At 47.7% G+C, this 20,719-nt stretch overlaps 1 protein-coding gene across 1 annotated transcript in view; it reads right to left on the bottom strand.

Moving 5' to 3' along the window:
• DNM3 (dynamin 3) overlaps positions 1-20,719 on the bottom strand; it is a 576,617-nt gene that overhangs the window by 79,573 nt on the left and 476,325 nt on the right. The window contains exons 16-17 of the mRNA XM_075320993.1: positions 15,875-16,098; positions 3,747-3,983 (exon numbers count right to left, since the gene is read on the bottom strand). Coding sequence (XP_075177108.1) covers positions 3,747-3,983; positions 15,875-16,098 — 461 coding nt within the window. The remainder of the gene's footprint in view (positions 1-3,746; positions 3,984-15,874; positions 16,099-20,719) is intronic.

Raw genomic sequence — 20,719 nt, forward strand, 5'->3', positions numbered from 1 at the left:
AGAGCAAAAGAAGAGTCAAGGAAGATAAAGTAACTCTCTGTAACTAGGAAAAAACCCCCAAAGGAAAAGCATTTATTAATAAATTCCTAAACACCTTTATATAGCAAACCACACTCCTTTTATCATCATACTATTAAAATGTCTGCTACCTTGTTACACTGGCACAAACATGTCGAAGAGTGTTAATAGGAGAAGTATCAGTGAGCATGTGCAGCAAAAAGCTCAACCCCCTCCCTTCATTACTTAATACTGGAGATATAAGGAGTCCCGAGGTAAGAAGAGACTGCTCATACTGCTGCTCTCCACCCTAGCTATCTGATATTAAACCTGGAAATACCATGGGTGCTGAGGTAAAAAAAATGCTGCTTACTCTGTTATCCACTAGTACAGACAGACCTGTCTGTTCTAATACTGGAGATACTAGTGGTGGTGAGTTAAGAAGAGGCTGCTCACACTGCTGTCCTCCGTGTCTTTCTGTTCTAATACTAGCGATATAAAGAATTAATGATCTAAGAAAAGAGTGGTTACATTGCTGCCAGCCATGTCCATCTGATCTAATAGTAGAGATACCAAGAGTGACAAGCTCAGAAGAGGCCATTCACACAGCTGCCCACCTTGTCTATCTGATACACTACTTGAGATACCAGGGTTATAGAAGTTAGAAGAGGTTGCTCAAACTACTCTCCGACCTGTCTTTCTCACCTAATTCTGAAGATCTCTGGGGCGCTGAGATAACAAAGATAAATTGTACAGCTGTCCATCGAGTTTACAAATCTAATATTGAAAATACCAGGAGGGCTGAAACAAGAAAAGGCTGCTAACACTGCTGTTCATCCTATTGCTCTGATCCAAAACTTGAGATATCAGGGTAAGAAGAGTCCACTCACATTGCTGTCCTCCCTATCTTGCTGATCTACTACTGAATTTACCAGGGATGCAGACATAAATGAGATGTCACACACTACTGCCCATCCTGTTTGTTTGAGCAAACATTGAAGAGCACTGTTGTTCTGCAGCACTGGGTTTCTGGCTTCAAATCCCCTTATGGACAACAAGTGTAAGGAGTTTGTATGTTCTCCCTGTGTTTGAGGGATTTTCCTCCTTGTACTCCGGATTCCTCCCAAACTCCAAAGACATACTGATAGGGAATTTAGATTGTGAGCCTGAATGGGGACAGTGCTGATGTCTGTAAAATGCTGTGTAATTAATAGCACTATATTAGTGAGTAAAAAAATAAATAAATACTAAGGATGTTGAAGTAAGAATAGGCTGCTCACAGTTCTGTCCACTCAGTCTATCCGATCTAATACTGGATATACAAGGGGTGTTGAGATAAGATGAGATTATTCACACTACAATCCATCCAGTCTGCAGATGTAATACTGGAGATAACAGGGCTGCTGAGGTAAGAAGAGGTTGCCCACACTCCTGTCCTCTTTGTCAGTCTGATCTAATGCTGGAAATACCAGGGGTATTGAGGTAAGAACAAGCTGCTCACACTCCTGTCAACCCTTTCTATCTGATCTCATACAGGGGATACCAAGGGTGCTGAGGTAAGGAGAGATTGCCCACCCTCCTGTCTACCCTTTCTATCTGTTCTAATACAAGGGATACCAAGGGTGCTTAGGTAAGGAGAGATTGCCCACCCTCCTGTCTACCCTTTCTATCTGTTCTAATACAAGGGATACCAAGGGTGCTTAGGTAAGGAGAGATTGCCCACCCTCCTGTCTACCCTTTCTATCTGATCTAATACAGGGGATACTAAGGGTTCTGAGGTAAGGAGAAACCACTCATACTGCTATCCACTTTGTCTATCTGATCTACTAGTACTGAAAATGGTTTAAAATAAGTTAAAACATAGCATTTAAATAAAATATTTTGCACTCTAGAACACAAGAATTCAAGTCATAATAACTAAATAGCCAGTAAGACTCTGTACATGCACTTTACATGGAAATGATTTCCGACTTAATGATATATGGTCGCACGGCCTAGTTATAGCATTCCAGAAAAGGGTCTCAGCGGGAGAAATGTAAGGGGGTGTGAAGGGGGTGAAATAACTCTATTTTGAAAGCACAGAGGAATGACAGAAAGGCCCGAGAAGAACATGTTCTTGTGTGAGAGAGACACATAATACTCCAACAGGAACTAGAGCAATAAGTACTTGGTTTGAGAAGAATTATTGGGATAAACCACTATAACGAGAGAAAGGAATGTGACATTTCAGAACAGACTTCCTAATAACTGTGGATTATCTTATCACAAGTCATTTCTACTGAGTCCTCTGCACCAATCTCCAATTTATATTCCCTACGCTCCTTTGTGTAGGAGTGCAGGAGTTACTCAATTACTAGTATCTGTATATTGCCTCATTTATATTATTGAGAATAATGATTATTTTAACATAGTGGTAAGGTTTTCTAATCAGGATGCAATGATGATAAAAACTGCTGTTCTAGAAAGAGGGTGAGTAATTCAATGGGTGTTCCTAGAAATAGAATTCCTAAATCGTGGTATCATGGGCTTACAATCATCCATGTAAGTAAATTGCATCAGAAGATTTTTAGAAAGAGCTATCTGTAATATAACTATGTATGTGGGCAGTGGAGAAACTAGAGTCTGATGGGCCACGGTGCAAGGTTTGAGCCTGGACCCTCCCCCCACATGTTGGTCAGATCAGATGTGTGGGCAGTTATAGCATTCTAAATCCTATAAAGACATAAGAGTTGCCTCCCCCCTTCATTGTGCAGTACTGACCCTCCTCCTATACTGATGTCCCCCATCCTGGTGTATGACTTCATCATGGCTATATCCTGGAATATATGTCCCCAGCTTTTCGTACACTGCATATGGCCCCATCATGGCCTTATCCTTGTATATAGGGCCCCTTTATGGCCCATCCTGGTATATATGGCCTTATCCTTGTTGTATATATATATATATAATAATGCAATACCAGAGTTCCCTTATTCAATATTAGTATTTTGGAGTGCAGCTGTATGTATTTTTGTAGCTATAATGTGTTTTCAGCTGGCACCTGTTCACACCTGTTGGATGTGCAGGTAAGTCTTTTTGATATAATTGTCACTGTCATGTGCAGCGCAACCACTTACAAAACGGTCAGCTGCCCAGTGCCAGCATATTCTCTGCTCCCCATGCCCTGGATTATGGGCGTGGGGACCAGTCAATATTCTGAGCCTTAATTGGCGGCCGGCTCATCACAGCGCAGGGTCCCGATGGGTCTCTGTGCTGTGAAGTGTTTCAGCTGGATGCGTGCCCTCGGACGAACATCCAGATCAAACAGGGACTAGGGCTGATGACCACGATTGTTACGCTCCTGCAAAGCGGGACAGAGCCCCCAATGGTGGTATCTGTGCAGTTTTCCAGGTATTCTTGAAGAGGATCTGATCTACAGCACTACAGCCTTTCGAGTGGCCACAAAACATTAATCGGAGCTGTGCAGTGCAGCACATTCACTGTTTTTTTTTATGGCTGCAGCCAGTGCTAATAAAGGCTGATTGGTGGTGAAAATGGATGCCAGACCACAAAGGTCATCAATATCTCATCAATGTCATATGACCGGAGAATCTTTTTGTTCTCTAAATTTGAATCTGCAATGATCATATTGTAGTTTGTTTGTTTGCAAGAAACAATGATGTGATAGTTACATTTCTTTTTATTCTGTATCTCAATTGTACTAATGCAGAGTGATGCACCTTGGTGTTTTTCTCACTTTTGTGTATTACCTGGGAACACTTGGTGGAACACGTGATGGTCGAGACGAGAATTGTGGTGGCATCAGGTAAGGATCATTAATACCAAGACACAAATCTGGGCTGGATTGTCCAGGGGATGCTCCATGTTCAGAGTCCACAGATAAGCCTTCTTGTGCTGGATAAGAGCTTGCCAGTGAAGGAGATAGCTTTACCGTCCCAGCATCGTGATCACACCTTCTCTGAGATGTTGGACTTGAAGATGGAGAACTAAACATGAAAAGCAAATAAGAATTTTAATATTACCTAAATTCAGGTGATCTAGACACCATTTAACTAATCAATGAAAGTGGTAAACTTAGAATTTATCCAATGTGGAAAGAGGAAAAAACGGCACTCACCAAATCGTTGCTGTGCAGGTTGCAGCTTTATTTCAAGCGCAGAGGTTACATGTGCGGTGGGGGCTGGTGGGGAGGGAGAGGACGCCGGACACGTCAGACGACGGCCGTTTCGCACTTACACAGTGCTTCAGCTGGTGAGACCAGCTGAAGCACTGTGTAAGTGCGAAACGGCCGTCGTCTGACGTGTCCGGCGTCCTCTCCCTCCCCACCAGCCCCCACCGCACATGTAACCTCTGCGCTTGAAATAAAGCTGCAACCTGCACAGCAACGATTTGGTGAGTGCCGTTTTTTCCTCTTTCCACATTGGATATAATCTGAACTTTATGCATATGTGCACCCCGGATCAGCTGTGATTCAGCCTGCATGCTTGGATTCACAAAAAGTCTATGGTTGTTGCTGAGTAGTGCCCTGCCTTCCTCTCATCCACTTTGTAAACTTAGAATTGCTTATACCCTGCTGCAAAAGTCATATTGATGGTAGTACTTAAGAAAATACCATATATATCCAACCAAAAGACACGTAAAAGAAATATTGACCTTAAAATTTGACCCAGGATTTTTTAAATTAGCAGAAGGGGTTCCGCATATTCTTTACTCTTAAGCCAGCTTTACACCTTACAATTAGGTGTGCGATCTCGTATGCGATGTGACACGCCCAGGTCGCATATGCGATTAAATGAGATTGCACGTAGGTCGTTCATTTGCTGTCACACGTGCGTTAGTAGTCTATGTTAAATTGATCAATTTTGTGTGCGATCCTTTAGATCATGTGTTCTGTGACGTATGCATTGGGCACCCTTTTTTTTTTTTTTTTTTTATTTATTTATTGACTTGACAAGCGTGTGTAATGTGTAGGGATGCGTTTTTACTATGTCATCTGCCATTCAGCTCTGCTACATGGCCGCTGACAGCAGACACAGACAGCCATGTAGCAGCGGTGAATGGCAGATGACAGCAGACACAGACAGAGCCGCACGATCAGAATGAACTCGGGTGAACTTCACCCGACTTCATGGTCATGCTGTGGCTCTGTCTGTGTCGCGTCCTGATTAGCGGTCACCTGTGAAGGACTCACCGGTGACCGCTAAACTCCTGAGTAAGTGAATTGAGCAGCCCTCTCTCATACTCACCGATCCCCGGCGCTGCACGGCATTCACACTGCTCCGGCGGCTTTTACTGTTTTGAAAAAGCCGGCCGCCCATTAAACAATCTCGTATTCCCTGCTTTCCCCGCCCACCGGCGCCTATGATTGGTTACAGTGAGACACGCCCCCACGCTGAGTGACAGGTGTCACACTGCACCCAATCACAGCAGCCGGTGGGCGTGTCTATACTGTGCAGTGAAATAAATAATTAAATAATTAAAACAAACGGCGTGCGGTCCCCCCCAATTTTAAAACCAGCCAGATAAAGCCATACGGCTGAAGGCTGGTATTCTCAGGATGGGGAGCTCCACGTTATGGGGAGCCCCCCAGCCTAACAATATCAGTCAGCAGCCTCCCAGAATTGTCGCATACATTAGATGCGACAGTTCTGGGACTGTACCCGGCTCTTCCCGATTTGCCCTGGTGCATTGGCAAATCGGGGTAATAAGGAGTTATTGGCAGCCCATAGCTGCCAATAAGTCCTAGATTAATCATGTCAGGCGTCTCCCCGAGATACCTTCCATGATTAATCTGTAAATTACAGTAAATAAACACACACACGCCCGAAAAAATCCTTTAATAGAAATAAAAAACACAAACATATACCCTGGTTCATCACTTTAATCAGCCCCAAAAAGCCCTCCTTGTCCGGCGTACTCCAGGATGATGCAGCGTCGCTTCCAGCGCTGCTGCATGGAGGTGACCAGAGCTGCAGCAGACACAGCCGCTCCTGTCACCTCCACACAGCTAATGAAGACAGCCGCGCGATCAGCTGAGCTGTCACTGAGGTTACCCGCTGTTACTGGATCCAGCGGTGGATGCAGCGGTGGCGGCGGGTAACCTCAGTGACAGCTCAGCTGATCGCGCTACTCACCGCCGCTCCTCTCACCTCCACGCAGCAACTGAGGTGAGTAGCGCGATCAGCTGAGCTGTCACTGAGGTTACCCGCGGCCACCGCTGAATCCACTGCTGGATCCAGTGACAGCGGGTAACCTCAGTGACAGCTCAGCTGATCGCACGGCTGTCTTCATTTGCTGTGTGGAGGTGACCGGAGCGGCTGTGTCTGCTGCAGCTCCGGTCACCTCCATGCAGCAGCGCTGGATGCGACGCTGGACCATCCTGGAGTACGCCGGACATGGAGGGCTTTTTGGGGCTGATTAAAGTGGTTAACCAGGGTATATGTTTGTGTTTTTTATTTCTAATAAAGGATTTTTTCGGGCGTGTGTGTGTTTATTTACTGTAATTTACAGATTAATCATGGAGGGTGTCTCATAGACGCCTGACATGATTAATCTAGGACTTATTGGCAGCTATGGGCTGCCAATAACTCCTTATTACCCCGATTTGCCAACGCACCAGGGTAAATCGGGAAGAGCCGGGTACAGTCCCAGAACTGTCGCATATAATGTATGCGGCAATTCTGGGCGGCTGTTGGCTGATATTGTTAGGCTGGGGGGCTCCCCATAACGTGGAGCACCCCATCCTGAGAATACCAGCCTTCAGCCGTATGGCTTTATCTGGCTGGTTTTAAAATTGGGGGGGACCGCACGCCGTTTTTTTTAATTATTTAATTATTTATTTCACTGCACAGTATAGACACGCCCACCAGCTGCTGTGATTGGGTGCAGTGTGACACCTGTCACTCAGCGTGGGGGCATGTCTCACTGCAACCAATCATAGGCGCCGGTGGGCGGGGAAAGCAGGGAATACGAGATTGTTTAATGGGCGGCCGGCTTTTTCAAAACAGTAAAAGCCGCCGGAGCAGTGTGAATGCCGTGCAGAGCCGGGCCGGGGATCGGAGATCGGTGAGTATGAGAGAGGGGGTAAGAGGGATAGACTGACCTGGACAGAGATAGAGGGACAGAGATAGTGACGGACTGACAGAGATTAGTGAATGACAGACATTGTGAGGCGCTTCAGAACGCAGCTTTTCAGCTGCGCTCTGAAGCAGACCTTTTTTAAGCTGCGGTGCAGAGCTCACACCTGCGCACATAGCCTCAGACATCACAATCGTATGAGGGATGTCACACGTTTCAATTGACTAGGTTCATACAACAAAACGTCCAATGTATGAGGAATAAACGACGTGTATGCGATCACCGTATTTTCGTTCAATCTTGATTGCACGTAGGTGTCACACGCAAATACGTCACGAACGATGCAGGATGTGCGTCACTTACAACTTGACCCCGACGACGGATTGAAAGATTTATTGAAGCGTGTAAAGCAGGCATTAGCTCACTGTGTGAGAACATGTGGAAGGTGAGTTTTTTAGATCTATTCACTTGGTGTTGGTTCAGTGTGGTGGTGATTGTTGGTGGTGTTTTGTGTCTGTGGGACAGTGAGGTCTGAAATCAAAGGGACTCAGCCTTACTGCATGGGTGCTGTGGGGCACCGGACCGCCCGCCCTGATGGTGCAATGTTAAAGAGACGGTGGTTGGCGCACGGTGGCGCACCTTAAAGGCTAGGAACCCACTGAGAGTTTCACCTTGACGTGGCAGTGCGCTTCACAAAGTCTGATCAGACTAAGAACTTCATGCTCAGTTTTGTATATTTTTGCCTAGCTCGATTAGATCATTGTATGATTTTGAATGTGAGATCTGTCTTTATTTCTAGAGTTTTGACCTAATATAATTCTGTATAATTATTAACAATTTGAATTAAAAAAAAGTACAAATACCTAAATTGTTTGGTTTAGAATGGTCAGTTGCAAATATTGCAGTAAAATAGTCCATTGGAAGGACAATTTCAGATGACTTTAAGGGTATGTGTGTGACGCCCTGGGCAAGCCAGGGGTCACAGGTCACAACACCACCACACCCTACACCCCAGTTAGGAACAACTAGGCTAACCAAAAATCCTTGTTGCCTTCCTCCAGGGGCTGATGTCCACACCAGCGGGTGGGCCAGGCGGTTGGCTCCGCCCACCGAGGAGTTCACAGCCCTGGAGGCGGGAGAACACAGGCAGTCAAGGGAGGGAAGTAAAAGAAGAAGGAAGTGAAGTGGTAGAGCAGCTAAGGAGAAAAGCTGAAGTGGTAGAGAAGTGAGAGTAGTAAAGCCTGAAGTTGGTCCGGGTGTGTGCCCCGGACTGTGACAGCAAGGTCAGCAGATGGCGGTGATAGTCCGCAGGGGTGACTGCTTGGAGGTTGCTGGAAGGACCGCGGATGGGTGGTGGCCCGGCGGTTTGGAGCGGTATACGAAGAGCAGTCAGCACCAGGGCAGGGGCCTTGCGGATCCCGGCAAGGCTTGGAGTCGCCGTGAATTTGCCAAATCCGTCAGTGAAGGGGACCTCTGGGTCTCCCAACAACCAAGTCCCGATTGAAGGCAACAGTCCAACTGTAACAGAGAGACACCGCCACCCCCAAGGCACCAGTTTCTCAGGGCCAGCGCCTGCGGGCAAAGAGAGGGGCTCCTTCGGTCCAGATTGAAGCCGAGGAGTGGGTAACCGGTGGGAACCCATCGCTACCAACACAGAAACATTAGGTGCAGGAAGAGGGATCGTCACCGTCAACTACTGGGGAAAAGCAAGTGCAGCCGTCCGTGGGAACCGTCTTTCCAGTCGTGTGTTTTACCGAGAACTGTGTCTCTGTCTCAGGCTGAGTGAGTACCACAGTGCCGCAAGGCACAGCGCTGCCCCCGCGTCCCTGCACCCCACCAAGCCCTGCACTGGCCCCGCCGTCCCTCATCACCCACCTCATCACTGGGCCCCGGGACCACCACCCCCTACTCACGGAGGGGAGAACTAACAACTTTGCTGCTCCCTGTCACCGCTCCCGGGATCCCCATACAGAGCAGCGGTGGTGTCCATACAATCACCACAACCGTGGGTGGCGTCACGGACAATAAACTATCCCAAAAACCAATCCCCTTTCACTCACGGGCGAGGAGCGCCGCTCGAGTCTCCGGGATCCGGCCCATCGCTCGAGCCACCGAGCAGCGGCAGGCCGCAGCAGCAGCGGCAGCCGGACCCGAGCAGTGGGAGAGCGCGGCGTCCCCTCCTCCGCCCGCGACAACTTGGCATCACGAACAGGATCTTACCGCTCTGCAGTTGGGTAGAGGTGCACCTTGTGACCGCTGGAGGTATCCGGCTGAAAAATTTCAGAAGTCGCCATCTTTGGCGCGAAAAGTTCCCGCTCGAGTGTCTTCTCGAGTGGCAGAGGCGCGAAGGCCAAAACCCCGCCCCAATAGAGGAGGGGCCGGAAAGAAGCTAAGGGGGACGCGATGGCGGCTGGCTGCATGTTAACGCAGCTATAAAAGCAGGGACGCCAGGGCTCTGCAGACATCTTGTTCCTGGGAGAAGCCGCCAGCAGCATGTGGATGCCGTCCCGCAACACCGTAGCCCCCGCGCCTGGAACCGCGGCGTGGGTGGAGATCCGGACCGCACAGCTCTATCAATGGCTGCAGGTCAAAATGCAGCTCCTCATGGAGGAGTGGGAGACCGACATGGCGGACGTGATAGCGACCGTGCGGAGACGCGAGGAGGAAGCGGAGGTAGGGAGGGTGAGTGACCCACGCCCCGATGCCCTTGAAGGGCCGGTCATCGCGGCTGCGGGACCCGGTCCAAGCCCTCTCCCCCCACTGCCTCCCTCGCCACCCGTCTCGGAAGCCGTGACCCCGCCATTAGGCCCGCTACCACCGCAACCGGTAGCGATACCCAGCATGCCCGCCCAGGTGAGCCGACCTGTAGCCAGAGCCCGTAGTCAACCGGAGGTGTTGCCCTGGAAAGCCCCGAAAACCGAACCGGAGGCGTCTCCCGAGAAAGTCCCCGAGCCGGAGCCGATGACCCGCTCCGTGCCGAAGGCCCAACTGCGGAAAGCCCCTGTTCCCATCCCCCACACCTCGGCTGAGGTTGCGCCGGGTTGCCGATGCAAGGCAGCGTCCAAGGCCACGTCACCGCGGGACCTGTCGCCCAGAGTACCAGCAGTGGGCAATATCCAACAGGTCTTGCGGGGCCCGACCCGTGCGCCGGAGCTCGCAGCAGCGCCGTACTGGGACAGGGAGCCGGTACCGTTGGGCCTGGAGATCGGTGAGAGGGAGAGGAAGAAAGCGGAACTGGTGGCCCGTGCAATCCGGGAAAAAGAGAGTCTCCGTCAGGCAACGTTCCGTGTCCGGGGGCCGCTGTACGAAGGGCAGGTGAGGCGGTTTGATGTCCGCCGGGGCTATGGGTTTATATATGAACCGGGCCTGGAGGCCGAAGTGTTTATAGCCCGGCGGGATGTGAATGCCCACCTGCCTGAGGAGCATCCTGGCCGTAACTTGATGCCGGGCGACATCGTGCAGTACACCCGGCACTGTGGGGAGAGGGGGTGGTTCGCGCTGGACGCTAAGCTAAGGGGCAGCCAGGAGTCCCGAGTGAGCGCCGCGCCCCCTCCCTCAGGTGATGTTGAGGACTCGGAGTAAAGGCAGCGGAGCACCGTTGCACCGTCCCCGTTGGGACCACCACTGAGTTTTGTTTGAAAGTTTTAAAGATGATAAGCAAAAATGATAACCGAACAGTTACCAGATTGTCTGACCGTGATTGAGAGAACCGGCCGTTGCCGTCACCGTTGTCCCCGTGGGGACCGTTTAAAAGTTGCATGAGGAACTGCTCATGGACAAGCCCGTGAACTTGCAGGGCAACCACAAACGTTAAGTGGCATGTAAATAAGTTGTTTTACCGTTACCGTTTCCGCAATTACCGCCTCCGGAGAGGCAGGTTGGAGGGAGGGCCCACAGTAGAGCAGGCTGGGGCCCAGCCACCACAGGAACCGGTGGCTACCCTCTGGAGGGGAAGGACAGATCCCGCTCAGGTAACTTGTGCTGGACTGGGGTCAAGGGGTGCTGCCTGGGCTTTAGGGGCAGCATCAGGGCCAGGTTACTTGGGTGGAAGAGAGCGGAGACCGTAACCGTAAACCGTTTGCAACGTTTAAGTACTGAACCTCCCGATGTGGGATGATGTCATAAGTTGTTATGTTTACCATTTTACCTTTTATATATTTTTCAGAAAATAAAACCGGTGTTGGATGGGCAGCCCGCGGACGGTCTGCATTTTGCTAAGGGGGAATGTGACGCCCTGGGCAAGCCAGGGGTCACAGGTCAAAACACCACCACACCCTACACCCCAGTTAGGAACAACTAGGCTAACCAAAAATTCTTGTTGCCTTCCTCCAGGGGCTGATGTCCACACCAGGGGGTGGGCCAGGCGGTTGGCTCCGCCCACCGAGGAGTTCACAGCCCTGGAGGCGGGAGAACACAGGCAGTCAAGGGAGGGAAGTAAAAGAAGAAGGAAGTGAAGTGGTAGAGGAGCTAGGGAGAAAAGCTGAAGTGGTAGAGAAGTGAGAGTAGTAAAGCCTGAAGTTGGTCCGGGTGTGTGCCCCGGACTGTGACAGCAAGGTCAGCAGACGGCGGTGATAGTCCGCAGGGGTGGCTGCTTGGAGGTCGCTGGAAGGACCGCGGACGGGTGGTGGCCCGGCGGTTTGGAGCGGTATACGAAGAGCAGTCAGCACCAGGGCAGGGGCCTTTCGGATCCCGGCAAGGCTTGGAGTCGCCGTGAATTTGCCAAATCCGTCAGTGAAGGGGACCTCTGGGTCTCCCAACAACCAAGTCCCGATTGAAGGCAACAGTCCAACCGTAACAGAGAGACACCGCCACCGCCAAGGCACCAGTTTCTCAGGGCCAGCGCCTGCGGGCAAAGAGAGGGGCTCCTTCGGCCCAGATTGAAGCCGAGGAGTGGGTAACCGGTGGGAACCCATCGCTACCAACACAGAAACATTAGGTGCAGGAAGAGGGACCGTCACCGTCAACTACTGGGGAAAAGCAAGTGCAGCCGTCCGTGGGAACCGTCTTTCCAGCCGTGTGTTTTACCGAGAACTGTGTCTCTGTCTCAGGCTGAGTGAGTACCACAGTGCCGCAAGGCACAGCGCTGCCCCCGCGTCCCTGCACCCCACCAAGCCCTGCACTGGCCCCGCCATCCCTCATCACCCACCTCATCACTGGGCCCCGGGACCACCACCCCCTACCCACGGAGGGGAGAACTAACAACTTTGCTGCTCCCTGTCATCGCTCCCGGGATCCCCATACAGAGCAGCGGTGGTGTCCATACAATCACCACAACCGTGGGTGGCGTCACGGACAATAAACTATCCCAAAAACCAATCCCCTTTTACTCAGGGGCGAGGAGCGCTGCTCGAGTCTCCGGGATCCGGCCCATCACTCGAGCCACCGAGCAGCGGCAGGCCGCAGCAGCAGACGGACCCGAGCAGTGGGAGAGCGCGGCGTCCCCTCCTCCGCCCGCGACATGTGCACATGACGTCTTTTTTTGAAGCAGGTGCACTCTTAAATCTGCCTGGAAAACCATTAACTAAGTACTTAAAAGAATAAACATATCTATCTCTATGTACAAAAGACTTGCTCATATGTTCATTTTTTTTAGCATTCAACTGCTTCAGTTTTCCGATGATGTCAAGCTGTTAAAAGAAGTGACCAGATCATTCTTGATTTTTCCGCTCTGAAGATGCTTTATACTTTACAATGCAAATCAATATTTAAATTATTTTAAAAAATGGCATGGGATCTCCTCCTTTTTGTTACCCAGCAAAGATAAAGCCAACAGCTGAGGGTTGCAGCCCCCTGCTGTTTGCTTTACCTGCACTGGTTATCAAAAATAAGTGGGAGCACACACTATATATATTTTTTTTTTATTGTTCACAACAGTGTACAGGCAACTTCTACTTGCAATAAAGCTTGTTTATAGTCTGTGCTGCATCCTTTCAACAAACTTTATTAGCATATTATCAGTACCCAAACGCCAAAGTCGACACTGACCTTTTTAAAAGTCTGTGTTCGAGTTCATGACCCGGTACGAACCCTGAACTTTACTATTTGGGTTTGCTCATCCCTACACATAACCTTAAGGAAATCACATTTTTTGGACTGTATTGCTGCTGCATTACCCTGATATAATTTTGGTTTAGCTGACCAAGTGGGGGAGAGTGGGTGTTGTGGCATTAGTATGGCCACTTACATCTGGGTGCAATATGCCAGCCTGTGGAAGCCCTTCAAATATTAAAAAATTGTTTCTGGTGGTTTCCAGGATTGCGGGTTTTACTGCAGACCTACGGTAGATATTCTGCTGGCCACTGGAACAGGGCAAATTTAGTCTAAACTAAATAAGCTACATTATTTTATGTACATGTATTTATATTATTCTTATATAAGCAAGCAGCAGCTTATATTAACTTGTGAATATGACTTTTAGAGTTAAACTGTATTTCCAAACATCTGTGCTGCTAATATACAATTAAGTCCAGAAATATTTGGATAGTGATTAAATCTTCATGATTTCAGCTCTGTATACCAGTATTTGTTATATCAAATTAAACTACTGAGATGCAATTGAAGTGGAGACCTTCAGGTTTAAATAAAGGAGTTGAACAATGATATCCTGTGAAAGATTTAGGAATTGCAACCATTTTTCTACAAAGCCTCCTCATTTCAGGGGCTCAAAAATAATTGGACAAATTTACTTTGCCATAAATAAAATCTTATTTTTAATACTTTGTAGAGTATCCTTTGCAGGCAATGACTGCATGAAGTTAGGACTCCATGGACGTCACCAATTGCTGGGTATACTCATTAGTGATGCTTTGCCAGGCCTTTACTGTAGTTGCTTGTGTGTGGGTCTTTATCCATTAAGTTCTCTAAGCATGAGAAATACATACTTGATAGGGTTGATATCTAGTGATTGAATCGGACATTGCAGAATATTCCACTTATTTGCCTTAAAAAAAACTCCTCAGTTGCTTTCGCAGTATGTTTTGGGTCATTGTCCATCTGTACTGTGAAGCGCCGTCCAACCAACCTTGCTGCATTTGGTTAAATCTGAGCAGAATGTCTTGCCCTGTACACTTCACAATTCATCCAGCTGCTTCTGTCTTCAGTCACATCATGAATAACCACTAGTGACCCAGTGCCACTGGAAGCCATGTATGCCTTTGCCATCACACTGCCTCCATCTTGTTTTACACAGGATATGGTATGCTTTAGATCATGAGCCATTTCAAGCCCTCTCCACATTTTCTTCTTCCCATCATTCTGGTACAGGTTGATTTTAGTTTCACCTGTCCATAGAATGCTTTTCCAAAACTGGGTTTGCTTCTTTAGATGTTTTCTGGTAAAGTCTAATTTGGCTTTTCTATTTTTAAGGTTAATTAATGGTTTGCACATTGTGGTGAACTCTTTGTATTAGCTCTCATAAAGTCTTCTCTTTATGGTAGACTTAGATACTGAAACACATACGTCCTTGAGTATGTCCTTCACTTGAGATGTTGAAGGGGGTTTTCTTCACCATGGAAAGGATTCTGCAATTATCCATCACTGTTCTCTTTTGTGGACATCCAGGGTTTTTTTTTTGCATTTCCAAGCTCACCAGTATGCTTTTTTTCAGAATGTACCAAGTTATTGATTTGAAAAAACACTGCAGAAGAAAAAAGTGCAATAGGGTCTTAACCGGTAAAACACTTAAGTATGAATGTCAGGATCACTCACCTATAGCGGTTGCGTTAGTCACAACCCCTATTTTAACTGAAATTGAGGTGGTCATCTGCAGCTCCCTGAGGTTAATGCATGGAGGTGTATGGAAGAAAGGGTTTTTCGCCGCGTTCACACAACACTGCTCGATTGTAATAAATTTATGTCTTTTTATTCTATTGTAGGCACAGGTCAACGTGTTTCGAGGGACACAGGCCTCTTCATCAGGACAGCAAGCCAAAAGAACATAAATACAGTCCTGTGCCTACAATAGAATAAAAAGACATAGATTTATTACAATTGAGCAGTGTGGTGTGAGCACGGAGAAAAACCCTTTCTCCTATACACCTCCATACAAGTTATTGATTTGCTCAGTCCTAATATTTCTGCTACCTCTCTGATGATTTTCTTTCCAGCTTAATGAGGTTCTGTTTCTCTTCCATTGAGGACTCCTTTGATACCATGTTGTGGGTTGACGCAACTGCTTTTAAATGCAAATGTCACACCTGGAATCAGCTACAGGCCTTTTACCTGCTTAATATAATGGATTAATGAGGGAATAGCCCATGCTGTAATTCCTAAACCATTACTCCTATTACAATGTGGATACCCTCAAATAAAACCTAAGAGTTTGCACTTTAAGCCCATATTTATTATATAAATTTATCTTTAATATGTTTCAGTAAACAGCTAAAATGATAAAACTTGTGTCATTGTCCAAATATTTCTAGACATAACTGTAAATTTGCCTCCAGTAATGATTTTTTTTTACCAAGATGTCTAGCAGAAATACAAGGTAATGGAGTAACTAAGAAAAACAGGCATGTATGATAAATCAGTGATCCAACAAAACATCAATAGCAGTAAATGCAATTCTGTAAATCACTGGATAAAATTTATAGACCTAAATAATAACTGTAGTAGACATTCTGAAGACCTAGGATTAGGAATCATTACGTCTACAAGAAAGGGGATATCTCCAGGAAGAAGGAACTTCCTCAGCCACATATCTGCTCTAAGTTACAGAGCCCATTCTGTATGCAGGTATAGCCTTCCTTCTGTGACCTAATATTTTCTCATTTATATGACTTTTATAAACCATGTTCTGTACCAGTGAAACTGCATCCATGAACTGTCCTCTGGAGAAGATACCGGGGTGAAACCGATGTATGCGCTGTTATTGCCGATAATCCGCTGAGCTTCTGATGCAGCACAGTCATCCCTTAGCATTTCTTCTTGCTTTTGAGTCTGCTCAGATGAGTCCTCCATCAAAATGTTTTGTTCCTCTGAAGAACACAAGTGAGCTAGTAGCTCGGCACGTATGAATTTTCTTACCTGTAAATGAGCATAATGTTTTCATATGTGAATTCTTCTCCACATTCTAGCAGTCATACTTTCTTTTAAATAGATGTAAATAGTCATGCTTTTTGTGAGGAAAATTGAACAGATAAATTAGCATTAAATGGGTTATCCAACTTTTGAAGTAAAAAAAATTGAACCCTAATACTCACATGTCCAATCATCCACCAATCTGGAAGTTACAGCATTTTCCTCTTTTTTTACAAGTGGCCAGAATGTGACGGCTGAAGTCATTGAGTTGCCTAATTGGCCACATTCAATACTACAGGCATCATCATTTACAGATATAGTAGGAGGGATGATGCCAGTATTACATCCATGACTGCAGAGGCCACTGATTGGCTGCAGAGGTCTACTGCCTGCCTCTTCTAAGCAAAGACGGGGAGACGGAAGCTTTCCCACTGACGATCTGGTCGAGCACCCAAGAAGATCTATGCCCAAACATAGGGAGAGCTATGCCTACAGTCCTCTCAGTCTACACGTAGTTAACTCTATGATCAGTGCAGGGAGGATATTGGAAGCGGAGAGACAAATTCTGCTACAGGTGGTAGAATTCCTGGAAGGTTGTTGTGTGGGGAGCAGTTGGTGTACCGGGGAGAGCAGTCTGTGAAAGGAGAAATGTAGATAAAGCAAATGTTCTGAAGTCTGGGCCTGATAACGATTACTTATAGATAGAGATGAGCGAACCCAAACTGTAAAGGTCGAGGTTCGTACCAAACACTGGGTGTCGAACCCGAACAAGGTCTTTTAAAAAAAAATGTCTTTGTCCAACTTTGGGTGATGTTCGTATGCTAACCACTTGATAGAGCATCGCTGCGCTCGAGTACGCTTGATACTTGGCTCCATGAGAGCCGCTTGCAGTCTCTGAATGGCTGTCACTGGGAGTAAACACTATGTTTTCGGATCTAGTGTGTACAGAAAAAAAACAAAAACAAAAAATAACCGAACCTCCCACAGAAATGCTCTGCTTATGGCTGGCTGTATGTGGGCGGAGAGCCGAACTGCCCAATCATTGACTTCCATTATGCTCGTTACTTGAGTTGAGCCCTGTTAGTTTGGGTCCCCATTGACTTTTATGAGGTTTGGGGTTTGAGAACAAATTCAGGTCAAATCTGGATCTTCAAACACACTTTTAGGCCCCCTTCACACGTCCGTGATACACGTGCGTGTTTGGTCCGTTTCCGTATATACCGGAGACACGGCCAAACGTGCACCAATGTTAATCTATGATTGTGGTCACACGTCCGTTATTTCATTATGTCCGTGTGTGCGTGTCCGTGATCCGTATGTGTTTGCGTTTGGCACGGATGCATGTCCGTTATCTGCACGGAGCACGCACACGTGGACACAATGAAAGTCTATGGGTATGTGCACACACGTTAGTAAACACGTATGCATATACCTATAGTCCGTGTCCGTTTGGTGTTTTTATTTCTAGTGATGTCGGCTATTCTTTCTATTTCTGTGTATGTCGGTCAATCTCCCTGAGTCCGTCGGTCAGTCTCTCTGTCTCTCTGTCGGTCTCTCTGTCTGTCTGTCCCTCTCTCACAGTCTGTCGGTCAGTTTCCCCCCCTCTCTCATACTTACCGTTCCCCGATCTCCGGCGCAGCGCTGCACGGCATTCACACGGCTGCGGCGGCTTTTACTATTTTGAAAAAGCCGGCCGCCCATTAAACAATCTCGTATTCCCTGCTTTCCCCGCCCACCGGCGCCTATGATTGGTTACAGTGAGACACGCCCCCACGCTGAGTGACAGGTGTCACACTGCACCCAATCACAGCAGCCGGTGGGCGTGTCTATACTGTGCAGTAAAATAAATAAATAAATAATTTAAAAAAAACGGCGTGCGGTTCCCCCCAATTTTAATGCCAGCCAGATAAAGCCATACGGCTGAAGGCTGGTATTCTCAGGATGGGGAGCTCCACGTTATGGGGAGCCCCCCACCCTAACAATATCAGTCAGCAGCCGCCCAGAATTGCCGCATACATTATATGCGACAGTTCTGGGGCTGTACCCGGCTCTTCCCGATTTGCCCTGGTGCCGTTGGCAAATCGGGGTAATAAGGAGTTATTGGCAGCCCATAGCTGCCAATAAGTCCTAGATTAATCATGTCAGGCGTCTATGAGACACCTTCCATGATTAATCTGTAAGTTACAGTAAAAAAACACACACACCCGAAAAAATCCTTTATTAGAAATAAAAAACACAAACACATTCCCTCATTACCAATTTATTAACCCCGACAAACCCTCCATGTCCGGCGTACTCCACGGACCTCCAGCGTCGCTTCCAGCATGAAGGTGACAGGAGCAGCAGAAGACACCGCCGCTCCTGTCACCTCCACACAGCAAATGAGGTGAGTAGCGCGATCAGCTGCTGTCAGTCAGGTAACTCGCGGCCACCGCTGGATCCAGCGGTGGCCGCGGGTAACCTCAGTGACAGCAGCTGATCGCGCTACTCACCTCATTTGCTGTGTGGAGGTGACCGGAGCGGCGGTGTCTTCTGCTGCTCCTGTCACCTTCATGCTGGAAGCGACGCTGGAGGTCCGTGGAGTACGCCGGACATGGAGGGTTTGTCGGGGTTAATAAATTGGTAATGAGGGAATTTGTGTGTGTTTTTTATTTCTAATAAAGGATTTTTTCGGGTGTGTGTTTTTTTACAGTCACTTACAGATTAATCATGGAAGGTGTCTCATAGACGCCTGACATGATTAATCTAGGACTTATTGGCAGCTATGGGCTGCCAATAACTCCTTATTACCCCGATTTGCCAACGGCACCAGGGCAAATCGGGAAGAGCCGGGTACAGCCCCAGAACTGTCGCATATAATGTATGCGGCAATTCTGGGCGGCTGCTGACTGATATTGTTAGGGTGGGGGGCTCCCCATAACGTGGAGCTCCCCATCCTGAGAATACCAGCCTTCAGCCCTATGGCTTTATCTGGCTGGCATTAAAATTGGGGGGAACCGCACGCCGTTTTTTTTAAATTATTTATTTATTAATTTTACTGCACAGTATAGACACGCCCACCGGCTGCTGTGATTGGGTGCAGTGTGACACCTGTCACTCAGCGTGGGGGCGTGTCTCACTGTAACCAATCATAGGCGCCGGTGGGCGGGGAAAGCAGGGAATAGGAGATTGTTTAATGAGCGGCCGGCTTTTTCAAAATAGTAAAAGCCGCCGCAGCCGTGTGAATGCCGTGCAGCGCCGGGGATCGGGGATCGGTGAGTATGAGAGAGGGGGGGACACTTCAGTCAATCGGGGGATTAGCGGTCACCGGTGAATCCTTCACAGGTGACCGCTAATCAGTACTCGACACAGACAGAGCCGCGGTATGAGGATGAAGTCGGGTGAAGTTCACCCGAGTTCATTCTCATCGCGCAACTCTGTCTGCTGTCAGCCGACATTTATAAACGACATTGTGCATCACACACACGGACATTACACACGGACATTACACGTACACATACACGTTAATTCCACACGCACACACGGACGTTCTGCACACAAACACGGCTAGCATACGCAATTCACACAGGTGCCACACGGACCATAAAAACGGACACAAAAACGGGACACGGACCCGAAAAACGGCCCGTAACACACGTGCGTGTTTTTCACGGACGTGTGAAGGGGGCCTTAACAAAAGTCCGGCCGAACCCAAACATACACGGGTCTGCCTAGCTCTAGTTATAGACTATCAGAGTATAAGGAGCAGTTTGTGTAAGCAGCAAGAGACATAATCCTGTTGGTGTTACACAAACTACTCTCTGTCAACTGTCCATAAATTTATGAACAGTCCACAAATAACAACTGTTTTTTGTCATTGGTAGCGTATGGTGCAATAAAAGTGATTGGCTAGTTTGAAAATTGTGGCAAATCATGTTGTGGATTGGTGGAAGATCTATTTGACAAAGAACCCCCCTAAAAACACAATTTATTAATACATTTCAGAAAAACACACAACCTATAATTCAGTCAATACACATGCCAACCGATATTACACTTACAAAAGGCTCAAAGCTACTAATATTGTACTTAATGGAGCATAATAAGACAAAACAGATTACGTAGATTAAAAAAGCAAAAATAAATCACTGTATTCTCTCCTGTAAGTGCCTAATTTGGGGCTTACATAGCTGCATCAAATGGTTGAAGATCTAAGCAAAAATAGAGCACCATATATTGTGCAATGCCTCGTTACATGTTAAGTTTAGTCCCCAGTATGTAGTTTGCAGGCAATGGTAAAAGTAGAACATAATATAATAGTCAAACTACAATTGTTCCAGTCATTTGGGCGGGTTGCAGCACTGAGCAGTAGAGATGAGCGAACCGGTCGCGGTTCGGCTCGAGGTCAGTTCGCCGAACGGCGCTCCCGTTCGAGTTCGGTTCGTCGAACGTTCGACGAACTGAACTCGAACCAATAGGCTATAATGGGAGGCAATCACAAACACATAAAAATGCATGATAAATGTACACAAACAGTTAATAAACATTGCCATAACACTTAACGGTCCCCGCGATCCCTCCTGCACTCTGTCTCCTGCCGCTATTCCATCCGATGATCGCTGAATCCTCCCGGTGACCGGCACTGCCA

This window comes from Anomaloglossus baeobatrachus, chromosome 8 (genome assembly GCF_048569485.1).
Source record: "Anomaloglossus baeobatrachus isolate aAnoBae1 chromosome 8, aAnoBae1.hap1, whole genome shotgun sequence".
In the NCBI taxonomy this organism is placed as follows: Eukaryota; Metazoa; Chordata; class Amphibia; order Anura; family Aromobatidae; genus Anomaloglossus; species Anomaloglossus baeobatrachus.